Consider the following 21068-nt stretch of genomic DNA (forward strand, 5'->3'; position numbering starts at 1 on the left):
TTTAATATTTACAATCTATGATTTATTCAAGGAGTTTTCTACCTTTCTGCAGAAACATTCTCACTGCTTCCCTCGTTTCCAGTCTTTAAGTTAAGCTGTGGTTTTTTATTGATGAACATATTTCCTGGAATAGTTCAGTTCATGTTTCCTAACACGAGCAGAAACTTCAGCTCGCTCCTTTCCGAGTATTTCTGAGCTGTTGGTTTTAGACGGTTTTGTTTTCCTGACCTTCAGCGTGTTTCTCTTTAGACAGCAGCAAACTGTGTGGACTGCAGACGCTTACATAAGGCTTCCACACAGAGGCTTTCTATCCTGCAGAGAGAGAGGGAGAGTGTGTTTGAGGGTAGAGGAAGGCATGTGGGGAATAACCTGCTACTTTAACATCGCTTCTTTTACTGAGTGTACGATCCATCTGCAGCGTTAGGAATATTTAAGATGTAGATGTAGATTGTGGATATTCACAAATCATAATGACATCATTTCATTCAAATCTGGTATTAAAATCTGATCCTCTTCGGACACTCCCCATGGATCAGCCTTTGGTAATGCTGTTTGTTTTTCTTATTATAAATACTTTAGGATCCAGTTCATTATCTCAAACTCCTCGATTTCAGCATCAAATTGAAGATTTTAAGCAACACCGTCATCTCCTTCAGAAAAAACTTTAAAGGATTTTCAGCAACATCCTCATTTCCAGCACTTCTTTGTAGTGCTTCCAGCGCCATTTTCAGCAACATCATCATCGCAATCATCGTTTCCAGCGTCATCTTCGGCAACATTTTTAATTTCAGCAACATTTTCGTACTTTTTTTTTGGCAACATCCTTTACATCACCTTGTAGTTTGTCCAGCGCCATTTTCAGAAACAACTTCATCATGTTCAGCAACATCTCCATCTTTTCCAGCGCCATCTTTATCGTTTTCAGTTATGTCCTCAGTTTCAGCATCAAGCTTTTCTGCAACATCTTCATCATTTTCTGCTTATCTTAAGCCTTCTGCAGTTGGTATATTTCTGAATCCAGGATGTTCAACAGGACTCTCTCTTGTTTTTATTATATTTCATTTAACATCTCTACATTTCTCAGCAGATTTCTTTGTGAATATTTGTCTTTTTTAACCTGTTGTTTTCTGTTTGTGTGTCTTTACCTCCTTCCACCTTCCACCTCTCTGCAGTGACAACAAAGTTTTCTATAAAATAAAGAGAGTAGACCTTTTCTTGTCCCGTTCTGATTTTATTACTTCTGCCATATAATGCATAAACTGTTGTGGTACAGCAAAGTTACAGCCCCCCCCCCCTTTCCTCATGTTTACAGTGTAGTATTTATGTAATGTTTAGAGGAGTGACTGCGCAGGAAATGAGGAAATACTTGTTTGCTGCCTTGTAATTACACCTCAACAAACAGGCGCACCCTCTCCAAACACGCAGACGCAAAAAAAAAAAAAGAAAACGCAGCGTGACCTCATTTGCAGTGATAAATGTCATCCTTTTATTATTTTTTTTACATGTGAAGAGACGAGACACAAAGCCGCCGTGAGCTTCTTTAACGTGCAGGAGGGAAAAAAACAGTTTAGAAATCTAGACACAGATAAACTGATTCAGACGCTTCACTACGACGTGCAGAGGAGATCACACACACACACAGAATATATTTATCCATCCAACAGAATCTCAAATAACTTCAATTTAAAGTCTCTCACACGTTATTTTTTTTAGTATTTGTCCAAACGTTTTTTAGCCACATTAACACTTCACAAATCAAAATCAAAGCAAGCAGAATATTTTCAAAAAACCAACTCTTAGATTCTCCTGATTCAGAAAAAAACAAACATCTAGAAGGATGTATTTTGTAAAACAGGAAGCTTTATGTACACTCAGGTGTCCTTCAGGGATCAGCTCACCTGACGCCATCTTTACTCAAAGTCATCTGATGGTATGCGTCAGCTGGACGTCGATTCACAGAGCGGTGTGTCACTCGGTTTTCTCTCAGCTGCAGCAACCGAACGCTGTCGATACTAAAACATCTTTTCCATACCACACGTTTTATAATCTCTGATAGTATCAAAAAGTACCAAAGCTACATCGTGTTCATTAGACAGGTGAGCAGGAGACGAGACTAACCTGCACTGAAACATCAGAAACACGTTGGTACACAAACATGGTCAGTGATTTTTATGCAAATTTGGACCGAGTGCAGGAGTGTGTCTGCATCTTTTGTTGATTTAAAAATAAGAAATGATTCAAATATCGGGTGCCAAAGACTTTTACTTTTGCTGCCACGATAAAGAAACAGGTATCGCTTTTTCAGTTTTTTTTTTTTTTTATCAGAATCGTATTAAATCTAAATTCTAGTTTCCTGAAGACGATATTAGAAACAGTTTGTCTTCTCTTTTCTGAGTCATGATGAGAACAGTTGCATGTATGTGTGTGTGTGTGCAGTAAATCTGAAGCTAGTTAGCTTAGCTTAGCATAAAGACTAGAAACAGGTGGAAAACGTTAGCCTGGCTCAAATCCACAAAACTGCTCCTGCTAAGCTCGTAGATTTTAGACTCTATAGTCTTCATGTCGTCATTTATATTCTCTCCATTTTGATTTCTAAATTCACATTTTAGTGTTTTTCAGTTTCGGATTCTTTAAACACTTTAACTCAGAGACGCTCCGCTTGTTTCGTGACTTTTGTTCGCTGTAAGATTCCCACGACGCCGACGTTTCCTCTCAAGTTTCCTCGGCTACTTTCTGAGCCTGAAGTCAGGCGTTCTAGATGTCGGCATTAAACTGATACGACACATCATCACGACTCCTGGACGCCTCACTTTGGAGGTTTTTTAACGGACACGCCCCCCAAGGAGGAGGAGCTGGAAAACGCAGAATGACTTACTGCGCCTGCTGCCGACGCGACCCGACCTCTGATAAGCAAAAAAAGTATATACACATCGGTAAGCGACATCACTTCATGCCACATTATCGACCGATGGCACGATGTCCGTCAACGATATCGGCTGATTCCGACATTTAACAGATTCATCGACGCATCCCTCATTTTGGAATATTTACATTTGAATGTTTTTGTGTGAATTCATCTCTAAAAGGATAACTTTTCCTTTTCATTCTCGTATCTATCCTTCATGCTCTTTATTCTCTGAATCCTTTTCACCATTCTTCCTTTAGTCGATCACTTTTCTGCTCGCTCGTCGCCCTCTGACCTGCAGATGAATCAACATGGCGGCGCGGCCCGACGCAGCGGCCCGACGCTCTGTCCATGTTTTTCTTCTTTGCTGCAACACGAGCAGCTCAACTGTCCTTCCTTGGTTTTAATAGCGTTGACAGTAAAGATCTAATCTATGAAAACGATGAACTTTGATTAAAGCTTTTTGGTTTTCGAAGAGGCGGCGTGTTTTTTTGGTTTTCAGTTTTGGGACTATTTCTTCGCTCGCTTTGTACCTGCTAAATCTATTTGTAAAAGCCTTCTCACACACTGTATCAAACACGTTTATAAATGATCCTCAGAGGGGGCGGGAGCGTGGACGCTGACACTCTGGCTGTTTCCCCGGTAACAGTGACCGTGTGATGCTAAGCTAACTGGCTGCTGAAACGTTCAATCGGTGACCGTGACACACCACCGTGATCGAAGACACGCCTAACATACCATCAGACACTTCCTCATCTGTGTGGAACAAACATCTCTTCTTCTTCTTCTGAAGTGAGAACGTCACCAAACGTCACGTCGCATCGTCGAGCGGCGACCACACCGCCGTGTTCCCGCGTTTATTTCAGAAGTCCAAAAAAAACTAAAACAGAAACGACTCCTCGCTAGTGTCATGAAAATGTTTTCCACTCACAGGTTGTTTTAACTCCGTAATCATGAGTCAGTGAGGCGGCTCCTTCTTCATCACGCCCCCTCCCGCCTGTCTCACCGTCAAGACGACCGCTCGGGACTTCGGCCATCTTTGTTTGTAGTTTCATTCTCTGGTCCAGACGGTTTTTTATGTCTCAGGCTACAGACAAAAACAGAAAGAGAGCCATCGTGTGTGACAGACTTCTGACCTCCGGCTCCGATTTGGCGTCCTCCTCCTCCTCCTCCTTCTCCTCCTCCTCCTCCTCCTCCTCTTCCTCTCGGGCCCCCTCAGCCTCGTCAGAGTGTGTGTTCAGGGTCAGCGGGGTTTTGGTCTGTGCCGGCACGTGCGGGCGACTGGAGGACTCGTTCCCTGATTTCGACCGGTTTCCCCCTCCGATCTTCTTTTTTCTTTCTCTCTCTTTTTTACTCGATCATTCGCTCTCTTGCTCGCTCGCTCGATCAGTCTGGGCCCAGACTCCAATCAGCGTCTCCTGGAGGACAGAGCAGACATTTACTGCAGACGAGCTGAGCAACGTTTTCTCTCCCCCACTCAAAACTCATCTAAACTCTCGTTTTTGGATCAGAGTCACTCGTCCAATGACCTCTTTGTTCAAAGATGACATCAGAGTCTGACCCGCCCCGTGCTGGAGGAAACCGCGACTCCTGGCAGCGCGAGCTCATCGTCGAACACACTCATAAACATTTTTATTTCATCTTTTTTAAGTCTCAGTAATCACCTCAAACAGCTGCTCACTTTCGGTTTTAAATCACAAGGCAAAAACAAGAATCAAGTCACACTTCGTCCCTCTCCTTTTTAAATGTAAACATCCAGTTAAATAAGTTTTGCATTTTGCTTTTAACTGTTTTTAAATACTATTTATTTTACTGCATGTCATCGCTTCATTTGTATTTTTCACGTTCATCTCATTCAATTCAAATATAAGGAAATAGTTTTTGTTGGGGGACTACTTTCAGCGGTGGATGAATTTTTACATTTGGTAGAAAAAAGAAGCAGTTTGCACATCTGCTCTTCTGAACATTTTTAGATTATTTCAGGAGGTCTGCTCCAGATATCCTCCTGATCTGGTTGTTCATCACAGCGGGAGACTATCCCTGTCAGACAGGAAGGGGGCGGGGCCTCCTGAGGTAAGACGTGGAAAACGCTATAATGAGAATAACTGTCTTTATATCAATGCAGCAGGTTGATTAGAGCACGGAGATGGTAGAGGTGGCGTGCAGCGATCACAGGGAATAAAGGTCACCACCCCCTCCCACTGGCCCCTCCCACTGGCTCCAGGTGAATTCTCCTGCTTATGTCCTGCTGTGTTCGGGGTGAAGTGCGAGAACTTTTGGAGTTTTTTTCAGGAGTTTTGTGCAGGTGTGAACGCACTAACACTGAGCTACGATAAGAACCAAAAAAATGCAACAACAAAAAAAAAACATCAAGCAAAAGACAAAAAAACACAAGGTGCCGTTGTTGTTTCACAAAGTCGAAACTTAAAGTCATCTTTATTTACACATTTTCTCAGCACGTGTACAGAAAAATAAACTACGTCCGATAAACTCCTGAAAATCAGAATCAGTCGTCAGAAAGGGCAACAAAAAAAAACTCATCGGCTAACTTTCCTTCAGCTCCTAAAAATGTGTTTTAATCTGCTCGTTGTCACATGTGCTGCCTCTCTGCTGCTTCTGTCCTCTCTCTCTCCTGCCTCTCTCGCCCCTCATGTCTCGCTCTTTGCAGGCTGTTTAAAGAGACAGCGAGGAGGAGGAGTCAGAACACACAGTCAGCCCTGATCGTTTACACATTCTTGCTGTGGCAGTGCGCTGCGTGTGTGTGTGTGTGTTTAAGGGTCGCTGCTTCAGTGATCACGGCTCGCGTCTCACCTTCCTCCGGTCTTGAAGATGAGGTCGGCGTTGGGAGCGCCTTTCGGGTGCTGGTAGCGAGGCCGACGCTCGCGGTTAGTGTTGGCCGGAGCGGGACGCTGAGCCAGAGACTGCATCATCTCTGTAAACACACAAAAAGAGGCGGCTTCCTTTAAATCAAAGACGGCTTTTCAAAATAAAACTTTGACATGAAAGTGGGCGTCGCCGTACCCTGGTAGTCCTCCTGCTCCTGCCGCTCGTTGATGTCCAGCGTGAGCTTCTTCATCCTCATGCGCTCCTCCTGCTCCGCCTGCTGCTGGTTGAAGTGATTGGCCGCCAGGTGGGACGACAGGGGGACGTTCAGGATCTTATACTGTTGATTAAAAAAAAACACACACACGTTTCCATGACGACACAAGATCAGAGACCAATGACAACGATTTGTTCTTGAACAATTAATTATTTTTCTTTAATTAGCAAAAAAAAAAGAGTCAGGGATTGAAGTGACCTTTGAACTTAGCCAGGTTTCTTTAGTCCTCTTATTTCTAGTCCTAAGCTAACATGCTTCAGACTGAACGTACAGAGATGAGAGACACACACACACACACACACACACACACACACACACACACACACACACACACACACACACACACACACACACACACACACACACACACACACACACACAGGCTGCTTTCATTCACCTGGTGAGGCTGTGTGTGTGTGTGTGTGTGTGTGTGTGTGTGTGTGTGTGTGTGTGTGTGTGTGTGTGTGTTTACAGAGGCTGAGCGGGTCATTTCCTGCACACACTCCTACAAAGATGTCTCTTCATCTCTCTGACTTCCACATGAAAAGTTTTTTATGTACTTCGTTGCTCGTTGAGCGTGTTTTGGCGTCGGCGTCGTCTGAAGGCGTCATTAAACCATCGGGAGAAAAACTGGCAGAGAGAGTCGGACACACCCGGAGCAACGAGAACGAGAACGAGCCTCTACCCTCCAAAACCTCCAAACCACACATTCCACCACTCCACACACACACACACACACACACACACACACACACACACACACACACACACACACACACACTTTTACACACACACACACACACACACTTTTATACACACACACACACACACACACACACACACACACACTTTTACACACACACACACTTTTACACACACACACACACACACACACACACACACACACACACACACACACACACACACACACACACACACACACACACACACACACACACACACACACACACACACACACACACACACACACACACACTTTTACACACACACGAGTCCAGAGTCAATATTATTCCTGTTCTCAGTCAGACTGAGGTGTGTGTGTGTGTGTGTGTGTGTGTGTGTGTGTGTAACTCCTCGCTCTTCACTCGTCTGATTGTTAAACTCTTCTTCTCTCCTCTTCTTGTTAGCGTCGTCACATTACCTCCTAACCTCCCATGAAGCTGGACGTATTAATCCTCGTGTGTGTGCTTACCTGCTGTTTGTTGCCTTTGCGCGTCAGCATGACAAACTGCATCGTGTCCGAGATGTCCGAGTCTCCCTCCCCGATACACGGCTGTCCCGAGCTCCCCTTCTTCAGCTGGCTCTTCAGCTGCAGCGGGATCGCCACGTCCAGCTGGTGCACCTTCACCGTCTCGCCGCTCCGCTGCTGCACAGACAAAAACAGACGGCCGGGTCATAACGAGGACAAGAGGTTTGACTAATAAACTCAATAAAGACAAAGAGGGAAGTTCTTTGTTAAAGGAGCAGTATGTAACTCTGACACCTAGTGTTTAAAATGGGTACTGCAGTTTAAATTCTAAACATCATAGAGAGCTGCCCCCCCCCCCCTCACTCAGGTCACCATGTGGTGGACTCTGAAGCTTCAGTGTTTATCCAGCTCTGCATGGGTCTGTAAACCTTTCTGTGTTCTAACCTCTCTCCATTTTTCAAAAGCATCTCCAATATTGATCCTAGTTTGAGCACGTTTCTGCTCGTGGAGCTTATTAGAAACATGCAGAGGCTTTTTAGGTCGGGTACAATCACTTCTATCTGAACCACTTCTCTTGACCGCTTCCATCACTGCAACACCTGTTGACCTGATAACTGCTCTCATATCTGACAAACCGAGGGGCGTCCAAAACGGCCGTGTGGGGGGGTGCCTTAAAACTGTGCCTACCTTCTCTGCTCCAAACAAATCCAGAGCATTCAGGAGCAGAATCTAAAGTTAGAAGGAGGACATACTGGCTGCTGCATGTTTCCTGAATGTCTGATCAGACAGGAAGTCGTACCTGCAGGTTTTCCAGCATCATCTTATCCAGAGCCTGAATGAAGTCTTCGTCCTCGGCACAGGCTACGTGCTTCAGTCCTCCTCCTCGGATGGTGACCTCCTGCACAAAAACAGACGCACAAGTCTTTGCTTTTAAATCAGGGTTTCCTTCAAGCTAACAGACTCTCGACTGCAGCCACAGCCTCGATCTGATCCCGTTATTATTCTAGAGATTAAGATTAGATGCTCGATCTTACATTGTTCTCCTCATCCGTTTCATTTTCTTTATTGGAGTCGGTCAGGTAGTCTGTGTTCTCTTCCTCCTCTTCCTCCCTCTCCTCCTCGTCGTTCTCAGATCCTTCCTGTGATGAAAGAAATCGTCACAGCATGAATTCAGGGAACGAGACTGAAGATTAGTTCATCATCAGGGATCTTCATTGTTCATGCCCTCCTTTATTTTAAACTTTTAAAGGTTTGTTAGGAGGTGACACGTCTCCACCTCGAGTTAACTGTGACACTCTAAGTTTAGTTTCAGAGGCTCGTCCAGAGCATCAGGGAGGGACAGCGCGGTTTATGTAAACAATCTTTGTGAGGTCACTGTGAGCGTGCAGTTTAACGTCAGTGACGAGCGAGAGAGGACGAACAGGATGACGTCATGAAGAGAAGAAAACGACTCACATCCTCTTCCTGCTCGTTCATTTCGCTCTCGTTCCCCGACTGCTCCTCCGTCTCGGCGCCGCCCTCCTCGTCGTCGTCGGCGTCCTCGTCGTCCTCGTCCAGACCCTCGCCTTCGCTCATGGCGCTGGAGCGGCCGTCTTTCTCCATCGCTAGACCTTCATGATAAAACAACAACAACAAGGTGTTACCAGACGAGACGAGGGTGAGAATCTCCGGGAGGATTAAATCTCACGATGACGACAGATTAAATGATTAATACATCAGAGCCGAGCCTTCAAATATAAATAGAACAAACAATCGTCTCGTTATTGTTTTCAAACCTGCAGGACAACAAGTTTCACTAATTACAGAAGCTAATTGAAGAGACTATTGTTGGAAAGAAATGAAGTCAGGCAGGTTGTTTCGGTCTTTGTGTGACTCGGGGACGGAGGAATGCACGATCCTGGAGTATGACGGGTGAAACAATGGCTGCTCTGTTGCCCTAAAGGAGGAGGGGGGGGGGGGGAGGGGGGGAGGGGGGGGGGAGGCCTCCATCAGCCTCATCAATCACTTTCTCCACCTGACATCACCTCGAGTCTAGAAAGTCAGACCAAACTGTCGAGGGCTCTTCACCTCCTCATGATCTCTCTCTCTCCCCCCCTCTCTCTCTCTCTCCCTCTCCCTCTCTCCCTCTCTCTCTCCCCTCTCCCTCTCTCTCTCTCCACTCTCTCTCGCTCCTCTTCCCCTCTCTCTCCCTCTCTCTCTCCCCTCTCCCTCCATCTCTCTCCCTCCCTCCCTCTCTCACCCCCCCTCCCTCCCTCCCTCTCTCTCTCTCGGGGTGGAGCTGTTATTTACATTTTTCTGCACATTCCAAGTCAACACCTTGAAACTGTAAAACAAAGCTGATGTTCCTGCACAGCGTGGGATACACAAACACACACACCTTCATACTTCCTGGTTTCTCCCCCGCTGCACGCTCACTTCCTCCTAACCTCAAAGTTAAATTATAAAAGTGAAGGCATGCAGTCAGACATGTGTTTAACTTCATAAATAATAACTTCCATGTTGTACATGGACGCTCGGGATCAATAAAGTATCTATCTATCTTTAAGGCCACACACATTTGCTGTTGTTTTGGATGCATGTCTCTCTGCACATTATGATAATCAGGACGTCATTCAGTTTAATTCATAATAACTCGTCACTGGTCCTTTTGAGTGACTGTATGTGTTTGGTATGTGTGTGAGTCGTCCTCCTACACAGCGGGGAATGCGGCTCAGCCGGGGTGACAGAGAGCGGCTCGACCTGTGAGACCGGCTGCTACACCGATGACAGGCCGGATACAGACATCACATCTCACCCAGTTTGACGAGCACCTCCCTCTCCAGCTCGGTGACCTGCTTGGTGGCCTCCTCCAAGGAGCAGCTGAGCCTCATCTTGGGCCGGAGGAGCTCCAGGGTGTCGCTGATCATGTAGTCGATGTCGATGGGGAACGGGTGGTCCTTGGTCCAGACTTCAGTGCTCTTTTTCCACCAGATGTACCGCTGAAGACACACACATGACATCATTTGATCAGCATGTGCATTAATATGACCAGGAGGATTTAACTGCAAGGGCAAGGTCGCAACACTCAGAAAAAAGGGAATTTATCAAGGCAGCGGGAGACAAACAACGCCTCCTAAATTCTGCAAGTTACTTAACTACTGTTACTGGTTTTAAAAAGCATTTTACTCCCAACTCTGCCTCTCTGTTCTTGTTCTTGTTGTTCTAAAAACAACCTGAGCACATTTAGAGGACGTACTTCAATAATTTGCTAATTCAGAGAGGTGAAAAGCTTTTACCACCCAGCAGTAGTTCAGAACGTGTGTGATATACCTGGAAGTAGATGAGGAAACAGTCGAGCTTCCTCTTGCTGGAGCCGCGGTCGAAGTACTGCCCGCAGGTGTCGAGCAGGGTGCAGACCAGGCGGATGCGGAACAGGTGCTCCGGAGGGTCCAGCGAGCTCGGGCTGCCGTCCTGATTGATCCCGAAGGAGATGAAGGAGAAGAGGGTGCGGAAGATGACGGCCGACTCCACCATGCGGTAGTTGTAGAGCTCGCCCAGGAACTTGGCGCTGCTGATCCGCCGCTGGTTGAACTTTGGCTGATTGACCTGCAAATGCACAGCGTGGAAATTAATATTCAGGTCTTCAGAAGAATCTGTAAGAGAGATCTGCTACGAGCTGGAGAGTGTAACGCATTATAAAAAGTACTTTATAGTATATTCATAGATCGTCTTTACTGATGCATCAACATGAAGTGACAAACTACTTTACATACTGTGGAGGTCGAACACATGCATCATATTTTATTAGGTAAAGCAGTTTTTCTGTCTGAGAAGAAGCAAGAAGAAACATGACAAACTGCTCCCACGCTCCCTCCCATCGTACACCTGGTAGAGGCGATTTCACTGATTCAAACACAAGATCTATCAAAACATAATAAATATGACTGGTTTTTTTGGTCTTTATTTTAAGAGATGGGACACTACAGCTCGGACGATTTAGAGGTTTTGAATCTGAAAAGAAAAAAAGGACACAAATGCGTCTAAACGCAGTTAAATTCATTAGATTTGATTCATTATAATTCTTGTGTTGAGTTCAGAGCTACAACAAGTAACTTATTGAAGGATCCAAAGAAACTTAGGGAGGTTTCACACTTGAGACCCGGCCCCGGATCTAAGTACGCTCGACCCCAAAGTCCAGGTTATCTGACCAGTTTGAACACAATAATAATAATTTATCCTTTATTAATCCCACGAGGGGAAATTCTGTTTTTACACTCTGTTTAATGAACATGCTACACAAACATAAGAAATACACACACATGCACAAACAGGATCCTGTGGACATGCATTTATGGAGAGGTCTCAGAGTGAGGGGGGGCTGCCCACAGCGAGCGCTCCAGAGCAGTTTTTTGGGGTTCGGTACCAAACTAGGGATTACAATCTGCAGGATGTTTTGTTTTTGTTCACAGTTTTCTAATAAACTAAATATCTTTGGGTTAAAAAGAAAAAGACAACACTCTTTAGCTGCAGCCTGAATCAGATTCTGATCCACAATCTGGCTCGTACCTACACAAGTTAAGAACTTATCAGGCAGCGTGTTGGACTGTTTTCCAGCTCAGTTCAGAGGCTAGACTTGAGAGACTGAGTCGTTATTGTTTGTCAGAGTCTGCGCTGCAGGTTTCACCACGTCGTGCAAAGGTCATGCAAAAACACACGACTTCAGGTGAGGACGGAGCCTGAAGACTCTCTCACGTGTCCCACAGCATGTTTACAGCGTTCTTCTCATCGGTGACAGTAAGAACACGTCTGTCAGTCAAACGTCAAAACGTGTCAGGGAGGATTAGCGGCTCAACTTCCTGTCCTCTCTCTCACAGAGGATGTTACACAAGCATTGTTATGACACAAGAGTCTCCTCTTACCTCCATGCCCAGTCGGATGTCCTCCAGCACGCCGTCCACCACGTGGATGCCCACGTCCTCCTGGTAGGCCACCAGGCCGGCCAGCAGGTTGGCGACGCAGTGGATGCTGTTGTACTTGACGTTCCAGATGTTGACCATGCAGCAGATCAGGTAGCTCTTCACCTCGGGGTCCTGCCACGACAGCTTTCTCATCTGCCGCAGCACCTTCTCCGTGGTCACCTTGGACAGGTCTTTGTAGAGCAGCTTGCGGATGTACTCCTGCAGCGGCGGCCTCTTCTTCTTCACCGTCTTCTCCACGGGCGGAGGGTTGCAGTAGTAGTAGGCGTTCTCCACCATCGTGACGTAGCGGGCGTCCAGATGCTGAGCCTGCTTCTTACGCATCATTTGCTCCTGAAGTGCAGAAAAAAGATCGGAAAACATCAGCGGCCTATTTTAAGAGTACAAATACTAAAAAAACACTGGTTGAAGTCACAGTGAGGATCAAGTCTGGAAATTGGTCTGGTAGCTGAAGAGATCACTTTCTGAGCACTGCTGAGGCGCCCCTTGAGCAAGGCAGGGACCCCCCTTTGAACCGAGTTAAGCATTGCAATCCAACAAATCCTTAATTTTTTCTAGTTTTTAAGCCGTTATAAACTCTAATATACCGACATATCTGCAATAGAGCGCCACAGGAATGAGTCCTAAAACCAGGAAGTAAGTTAGCATTTGAGCGCCATGGGGTCTAACGTCTAAAAGTCAACGGGGATTTTGAATGTGTTTGTGGTTAGACTCCTGAAATAAGGTCTGTGGTTAATACAAGCTGAAGAGATGTTGGTGTTTTGTTAGACCACATAAACTACGTTAGGTAATACCTCCACTTGTGAAGTTTGAAGTTTTTACTCGTCTTTAAAAAGGCGGTTGCTAACAAGCGGCTAAATGTGACTACAGTGGTTGTCGGGGACATTAAAGGTCATCACGCCGGACACAGAGGGCGGGAACTCTCTCACTAGTCGGAGATGTCTCCTGTAGGTTTAATCTTTAGGTTAAGGTGAATATTATGTTAGTAAACTATTTATTAAACTACGTGGATTAGTTTATCAGAGATCGTCTGAAGCATAATGCTAGTGATGTCACAATCATCCAACCGTGGTGTAGTTAGCTTGTAGCATAACGTTAGCTTTTTACTTCTGTCGGCCGCATTAACTCTTCAAACATCATAAAGATGGCGTTCATCTGTGAAGATTATCCTGCTGAACAAAACGCCTACGCTTCAGAAACGTGCGTTTAACACAGAGATTATTTTCTGCAATGATCCAAAATCCAATGAAAAAATGATTGTTCTATTGGCTTCATTTTGTGCTCCAGTTTGATGAATGTCTGATGTCGTTTACTGACCAGTAAGACGCTGGTACGCAGGTGGGAGTCGGGGGATCTGAAGAGGAAGCGTCCGCAGGTCTCCAGCAGCGTGCAGGCCATCTCGATGTGATGATGAGTGAAATCTGACAGCAGCATCTGTCAGGACACAAAAGACTAAATGTCTTTATTTATTCATGAGAAGTAAAACCATCAGACCGCTCCGAGAGGAGGACAAAGCCTCAGATCTCTCAGATTTCTCACCCACCTTGAGACAATGAAGCGTGTCTGTTTTTGAGAACATTTTGAACTTGGCCAGCTCCCCGATGAATCGGACCGTTTTGTTTTTTGTCTCGATGTTGATCTGGTCCTTCTTCCGGATCTACAACACAAAAAAAATAAATGAAACTAAATTAATCCAGACGAACTCAACGTTGTCCTGCTTAGTTTGCTGCTGCAGACTTCCTGAATACCAACATTCAAAGAGAGGACATTTCAAAAAGGGACCTATTTATTATTCCACAGGTGTAAAAAGGACCTACATGAAACCTGAAGTCTCCCTTCAGCATGGAGCACAGGTCCTCGGCCACATCCGACATGCAGGGATGAAGAGTCGCGACCAAGCGAGAGTAGAAGGGCAGGAGATCCAACCTGCAGGAGGACAAAGAGTCAGTCAGAAGTTATGAAGGTGGCGCCCCCTGGTGGTGTTTTGGAGGCAGTAGACTCTTAATGTCTCGCAGCTTTACCTCTGCCTGGGGACGGTGAAGAGAGCTCGCACGAGTTTCCTCCTGTTGGACTTTGTGTTCATGTTCATGCAGAAGTCCATGGCAGCCTGAGGGACCAACACAGCACTTATAAATATACAGATGCATCATTCAGTCAGCAACCTGTTACTTATTTAATTTATTTAATCATAAGTAGGAAAATATTATCAGGAGGAAATTAAACAAAAAATACTTCCACAATCAAGTAATCGAAACACCAATAATAGAATGTGTATTAAAAGCTGCTGTTTGTAATCACCTTGTCGATCAGGTCTCTGTTGACACAGTTCGGGAGCTGCTGGATGAACGCGTCCACGATGAGCTTCAGGTGGGACCCTGTGTTGGCCTCTTCATCCTCTTGTTCTACACAAACAAACACATTTTTACAAACAACTTTCACACACTTGAAAATAGACAAGTTTCTGAACAACATTTTAATTACTGATTATCTTTTTATTTTGTTTTGGAAAAAGCTGTTACAGTTGACGCTGTGAGTTCATTATGGAGACTGCCGCTCACATTCAGTCATTTTTCAGTCATTTTTCTTAAATAGATATGTAAAAAGATGAAAGTAAGGAGGGGATTTGAGTTTACCTTGCTCATCCAGCAGTTTTTTAGCCAGTTCTTCATTTTCTGCCTCGTCTGGTCCCTCCAGCTCCAGAGGTTCATCTGTGATGTCGAGAGCCTCGAGCTCCAGCTCCAGCTCCTCGGTGGTGGTGGCCGAGTCCTTCCCCTCTCTGCCATCTGACAAAAGAGCGCAACAAAGTCAGAATAAAACACACTGTGTGGATCCCTCACTTTATCTATCAGTGGATTCACTCAACACACCTTTGGCTTCGTCCTTGTCTTTGCCCTGGTTGCTCTTCTCGTTGTCCTTGAAGAGGATGGCAGGAACAAAGGCCTTCAGGTCCACCAGGTTTTCGTAGAAGTTACGAGCGTCTTCGTCCTCCCAGATGCCTCCCTCCAGGTCGTACTCTCCGGGCTTACCAGGGGTGAAAATGTCAATGCCGGGGCCGTGCTCTGAGAAAAGACCAGAGAAGACAACATTATGTAGATAAATCACACATTAAAAAAACGTTTTCATTTGGCTTTGATTCTGGTGAAGAAGTGCCGCCTACCCTCCTGCACGGTCTTGTCCTGAGGCAGGTCTGGCATGTTCTCGTCCAGCAGATCGGCGAGGGATTGAGTGTTGGCCAGAAGCTTCTGGTAGGAAGTGGCAAACTCTTCATACTGCTTGTGCCGGTCCTCACTCAGCTCCCCTTTAGAGTGAAGGATCCGCCTGGAAAGCAGAAAGAAAAGTCACTGAAACATTAGTCCTACTTTGCATCAAAATAAATTTGCCTTAAGTGATTTTTGTGCTCCAGTATTTTCTGTCTGAGAAGGAGTCCACTGAATTATATTTTCTGAGTTCTTTCTCTGAGGGCATCAACCTTCATGTGAAGCGGCTGAAGCACAAGAGTTTCCTTCTTCCTTAAGCCTCAGTTTAATTTACGACCCTCTTAAGTCACTAAGGACAAAGATTTCCATGCCAAAAAACTGCTATAAAAATAGAACAGATTGATATTTTTTTCTACTTTTTTTTGCATAAATCTCTTAAACAACTCCAGCCCTGCTCAAAACTACCAAATATTGAGTAATTATCAGGAATTTAACCCTTTAAATGCCAGTTTGATTACATGATTCTGGCATTTAAAGGATTAAATTCCTGATAATTATTATTCATTTGCATTCCAAAATGTGTCAAGAGAGACTTTCTTATAAAAACGGTGCCATATGCACTAACACAGACAACATGATGGCCAGATGAAGAGAAACTTTTGCCCAAATGGACAAAAATGTCCGTAGTGATGCATGAGGGTTAAAAAATCTCCCTGGCTTTAGCGTTCTAGATGAGAGCAGTGTAACCAGGTTCTGGTTCTCACCTGTTCTGCCTCTCCGTGTTCTGCAGCTCACGGTGGTCTTTCTTCAGGTGTTTGGTGAGTGAAGTGAAGTACTCCCTCAGAAGGTTCTGGAAGGGCTGCTGCTTCTCCGTGCTGATGATCTCGCTCGGAGGGAAGGCCAGGCTGAACTTCTCGGCGGCCAGCTTCACCTTGCGGGGGACCAGGCCGGCGATGTCGTCTCCGCAGTGCTTGCAGAAGCTGATCACGACCGACACGTGGGTGTGCGTCTCGCGGTCTGTCCCGATGATGTTCTTCAGCTGCTCGTAGATGAGAGAGAGCCCCTCTTTGTCTGTGAAGAGGCCGACGATGGTGAGCTCGGCGATGAAGCGCAGGTCCGTGCGCAGCTTGCTCACGTTGGGCGCCTTCTCCTCCTTCCTCGCCTCAAAGTGCTTCTTCCAGGCCTGCAGCAGCAACGGAGCGAACTCAGTGTAGCGCTGGTGGAAGAGGGAGCACAGGTGGACTGCGCAGCCCACGTCGGAGATCTTCAGCTTGGCCTCCACCACGGAGCTCACGGCCTCGCCGATGTACTTGCTGAGGTTCAGCGAGTTGAAGTCGTTGGAGAGCGAGTCTCGCTGCTGCTCGGTGAGTGTGCGCAGCTTCTTGACGAAGGCGGTGTTCTTCTTCAGGCTGGAGTCCAGGCGGCTGAAGAACGCCTCCTCGGGACGACCGTCTGAGGCGTTCTGGTTCTTGCTTCGGAGGTCTTTCCTGCACTGATGGCGCTCCCAGGCCTCCTGGTGCAGCTGATGGCTCTCCTCTTTCTCCCTGCAGAGACGAGGACGAACAAAAAAGTGTAAATAGAAGAATGTCACACTTTAAAGACCTGTGTCATAAGCAGTCATACATCTTAATCTGTCAAACTTTAAATGGTCATTTATGGTTTTTCAAGATGACATCAAGCTGTTTAACAAATTACAGTTTTATCCTTACAGCACCTTAAACTTTGGACCTTGGGTTCTTTTCATTTTTCTTGGTTCATAGTTTTCTCGTTTATACTTTTCTGGTATTTCTCAGCAGATTTTTGGGTGTTTCTCCACCATGTTGCTCATAATGATTCTCGTTTATAACAGCTGAATTATGTGAGATGGTGTATTTTTAGAGACCAGCAAAGGTCACATCACTTACTTGAGGAGAGCGGCCTCTTCCTCGCGCTGTCGTTTGGCTTCCTCCTCTTGAAGCTTCTTCTCCTCCTCCTCCTGCTGCTTCTTCTCCTCCTCCTCTTTCTTCTTCAACTCCTCCTCTGCCTTCTGTTTTTCCTCCTCCTTCTTCCGTCGATCCTTTTCCTCTTTCTTCTTCTTCTCTTCCTCAAGACGCTTTCTCTTCTCCTCCTTGCCCCCGTCCTTTTTACCGCTCATTTTGGCCTCGTCTTTCGCTTTGTCTCGAGCAGATCCCGGTCTTCTGTCACCGTCTCGCTCCTTCTCTTTGTCCTTGCCACCGAAGGGGCAAACATCTTTCTCATCCATGTTTACTGAGCGCTTGCGTTCAGCAGGCATACTGAGGAGAGACGACAAGTAGAGGATGTTTAAAAGCACAAGAAATGCTGCTGTTAAAAAGGTACACCAAAAAAAATTGGGTCTCTGGGATGCATCAGTTATACATTCTACAATTCTACAATTCACTGAGCAGACGCTTTTATCCAAAGTGACGTACATCAGAGAGTAAGAACAACACAAGAAAGGATCTAGAAAAAAGGGAACAATGTGAGTAAGAGCAAACGATCAGCTTTGAGTCTGATTGGACACACAGGTGCTGACAGGAAGTGACCAGAGGCAAAGCACAACATTGAGGGCAGTTCTTGAGAGCTCTAATCAGTATAGAAACCATCATCAACCATTTTTTATACATAACTTTAAACGTCGCCCAGTTTGAGCGAATTTAAAAGAGCATTTTCCAAACACAGCTGCTCTTAGTTCTTGTTCTCTTGCTTTTAAATAGTTGTTTTTATGCTGCTATTCAAATAAGTATCATTAACACAACGTTAAAAACATAGTTCATTTATATATTTATTGTTATGATATATTATTATTTCATATATATAAATTATTTTGACTGCTTTATTTTAATTTATTGACTGTTTTTCAAAGTCTGAAAGTCAAAGTCACCACGTTTAAGATTTATACATTCATGTGATAAAGATGTAAAATGAATGCGTCATCGTGTTTAATAATCGTGATGTCAACATCAAACCAATAGAATAGAATAGAATAGATAGATCGATAGATCGATCGATAGATATAGAATAGATCGATAAATAGTCCAAACACACAATATTAGCAAAAAACACAATATTAGCAAATTTAAACACAATATAATATTTAATACAAAGTCAATAAGCACTAAAAATATCAAAACTAAGAATGGGAATATATACAACCAGGATTTAACTAAACATTACTAGTCTTAAATATGAAGATTAAATGTAAATGTGCAAGAACAGAGTAGTAAATGGACAGTATTGACATAAGTTAAAGTGCATGAGTGTAGATATATTATCAGCAGAAACTATTCAATATAACAGAGAGCAGACAGACAAATGAAATGAACATGAGTGCAGGGATAATTTAACATGTGCAGAACATGTTGATAAGGATTTTAACCTTATAACCGAGCAGCCCTCCTTTAAACATCATTATTATTATTATTATTATTATTCTGTGTGTCTGCCTGTGCTGCCAGTGACATGAGCTGCCTAACTGTGTTTGGTTGTGTTTTATAGAGATGACATTAAAGATGTTCTATATTCTATAGATGTCATATATTCTATTCTACTCTGTTCTATATTCTATAGATGTCATATATTCTATTCTACTCTGTTCTATATTCTATAGATGTTATATATTCTATTCTACTCTGTTCTATATTCTAAAAATGTTCTATATTCTATAGATGTTATATATTCTATTCTACTCTGTTCTATATTCTATAGATGTTCTATATTCTACTCTGTTATATATTCTATAGATGTTCTATATTCTATTCTACATTCTATAGATGTTCTATATTCTATTCTACATTCTATAGATGTTCTATATTCTATTCTACTCTGTTCTATATTCTACAGATGTTCTATAATCTATTCTACTCTGTTCTATATTCTATAGATGTTATATATTCTATTCTACTCTGTTCTATATTCTACAGATGTTCTATAATCTATTCTACTCTGTTCTATATTCTCTTCCGTCTGCATACAAACACATTTAGCTAAATTACCCGGATGTTTATCTCTTTGTCCAGTTTTAAACACGGTGTGTGTGTGTGTGTGTGTGTGTGTTTTCTGTTGTCTGTGTAAGAGAATAAACTGTAAACACGGTGTGTGTGTGTGTGTGTGTGTGTGTGTGTGTGTGTGTGTGTGTGTGTGTGTGTGTTTTCTGTTGTCTGTGTAAGAGAATAAACTGTAAACACGGTGTGTGTGTGTGTGTGTGTGTGTGTGTGTGTGTGTGTTTTCTGTTGTCTGTGTAAGAGAATAAACTGTAAACACGGTGTGTGTGTGTGTGTGTGTGTGTGTGTGTGTGTGTTTTTTCTGTTGTCTGTGTAAGAGAATAAACTGTAAACACGGTGTGTGTGTGTGTGTGTGTGTGTGTGTGTGTGTGTGTGTGTGTGTAAGAGAATAAACTGTAAACACGGTGTATGTGTGTGTGTGTGTGTGTGTGTGTGTGTGTGTGTGTGTGTGTGTGTGTGTGTGTGTGTGTGTGTAAGAGAATAAACTGTAAACACGGTGTGTGTGTGTGTGTGTAAGAGAATAAACTGTAAACACGGTGTGTGTGTGTGTGTGTGTGTGTGTGTGTGTGTGTGTGTGTGTGTGTGTGTGTGTGTGTGTAAGCTGTTATTAGTTACTTTAACGGGCTGTAAAGTTTAAAACGCGTCAATGAGCTCATTAAAAACACAGTTAGCATTAGCACTGCTAACGCGCTTAGCTCGGCCACTTCATTACGAGACGTGAACACCGACGTAAAAACACGTTTTATACACGTTAGGCGGCCTGAAGTCGTCGTATTACACGATAAATAGAACATAGATTTCAAACCATTGCCTAGAAGTTGTCATTAAGTGTGAATGTTGCGGTAAATTAAAACGGTTTACCTGCTACTTGTAGCATAACAAACATCGGTCATTAGCTTTGGTTTCCGTGTGAACCGCCGATGGACCCCGTCAAAGGCTTCCCCCAAATATGCCTGATGGAAATTAACTTGTAATAAAATAACATGTTTTAAATGTTTTATATCCGTATCCATACCTATACTTTGATATTAACGTTATATTTTTATAATATATTTTTTTATTTGTGTGCTTTACAATTACGTCACATTGACAGGCAGTAGTTGAGGCGACTGCTAATTAACATAACGTATTGTTATTGTTTTGTTTTTAAATGTTTCTGTTATTTTTCTTATTTGTGCGTTGAATAAAACTGCAACGACATCATTCAATCAGATAAATGAGAGGGCGACAGTATTTATAAATTGGTAAAATAAAGAAGTACGTTTTCTAACACTAGGGGCGAAAAACAAAGACCAGCATTTTATTTTTAATGAAGAGGAAATTTAATTTAAGAGGGTCGTGTATGTTCAAAACATATTAGTGATTGATGAGTGTAACTTGTGTGATAGGAAATGTAATAATAAAGTTATTCGTACTATCCTGAAATCTATGTTCCATGATTACCACAGAGAGCTGCAGACTAAGGTCACAGAGTTCATTGAGCTTTCTGTCAACATTAGAAGTTGGTTGTCGCTAAACATTAATAATATTCCATCTTTTGATACTTATAGTATTCTCTATTTTATGGATAATTTAAACCCTTCAATTACTGACATGGTAAATGTTATTTTACTGAGTTAATATCATATTCACTGTAGTAAGAGGAGAAACAGAAAACCCTCCTTTGACCGATTTATAAATGATTTCAAATATTTTTTCTT

At 43.8% G+C, this 21068-nt stretch overlaps 1 protein-coding gene across 2 annotated transcripts; it reads right to left on the bottom strand.

The window, feature by feature from the left end:
• Positions 1 to 1462: 1462 nt before the first annotated feature.
• Positions 1463 to 20311, bottom strand: upf2 (UPF2 regulator of nonsense mediated mRNA decay). 2 transcript variants are annotated; one of them, XM_065951188.1, is made up of 21 exons: positions 20230 to 20311; positions 17272 to 17640; positions 16132 to 16911; positions 15328 to 15488; positions 15038 to 15229; positions 14804 to 14953; positions 14469 to 14572; positions 14192 to 14277; positions 13988 to 14096; positions 13714 to 13827; positions 13488 to 13604; positions 12114 to 12503; positions 10525 to 10800; positions 10010 to 10193; positions 8671 to 8825; positions 8250 to 8354; positions 8015 to 8113; positions 7219 to 7392; positions 5927 to 6068; positions 5717 to 5837; positions 1463 to 4320 (listed from the first exon to the last, which is right to left on the bottom strand). In XM_065951188.1, the coding sequence occupies exons 1-21, from the start codon at positions 20259 to 20261 to the stop codon at positions 4314 to 4316; spliced, it is 3867 nt and encodes a 1288-aa protein (XP_065807260.1). In that variant the 5' UTR covers positions 20262 to 20311; the 3' UTR covers positions 1463 to 4313. The 2 variants fall into 2 exon arrangements, with proteins under 2 accessions (XP_065807260.1, XP_065807259.1); XM_065951187.1 differs by having other exon boundaries at positions 1463 to 4323.
• Between the last annotated feature and the right edge of the window lie 757 nt (positions 20312 to 21068).

The sequence above is a fragment of the Labrus bergylta genome, chromosome 23, assembly GCF_963930695.1.
Source record: "Labrus bergylta chromosome 23, fLabBer1.1, whole genome shotgun sequence".
Taxonomy (NCBI): domain Eukaryota; kingdom Metazoa; phylum Chordata; class Actinopteri; order Labriformes; family Labridae; genus Labrus; species Labrus bergylta.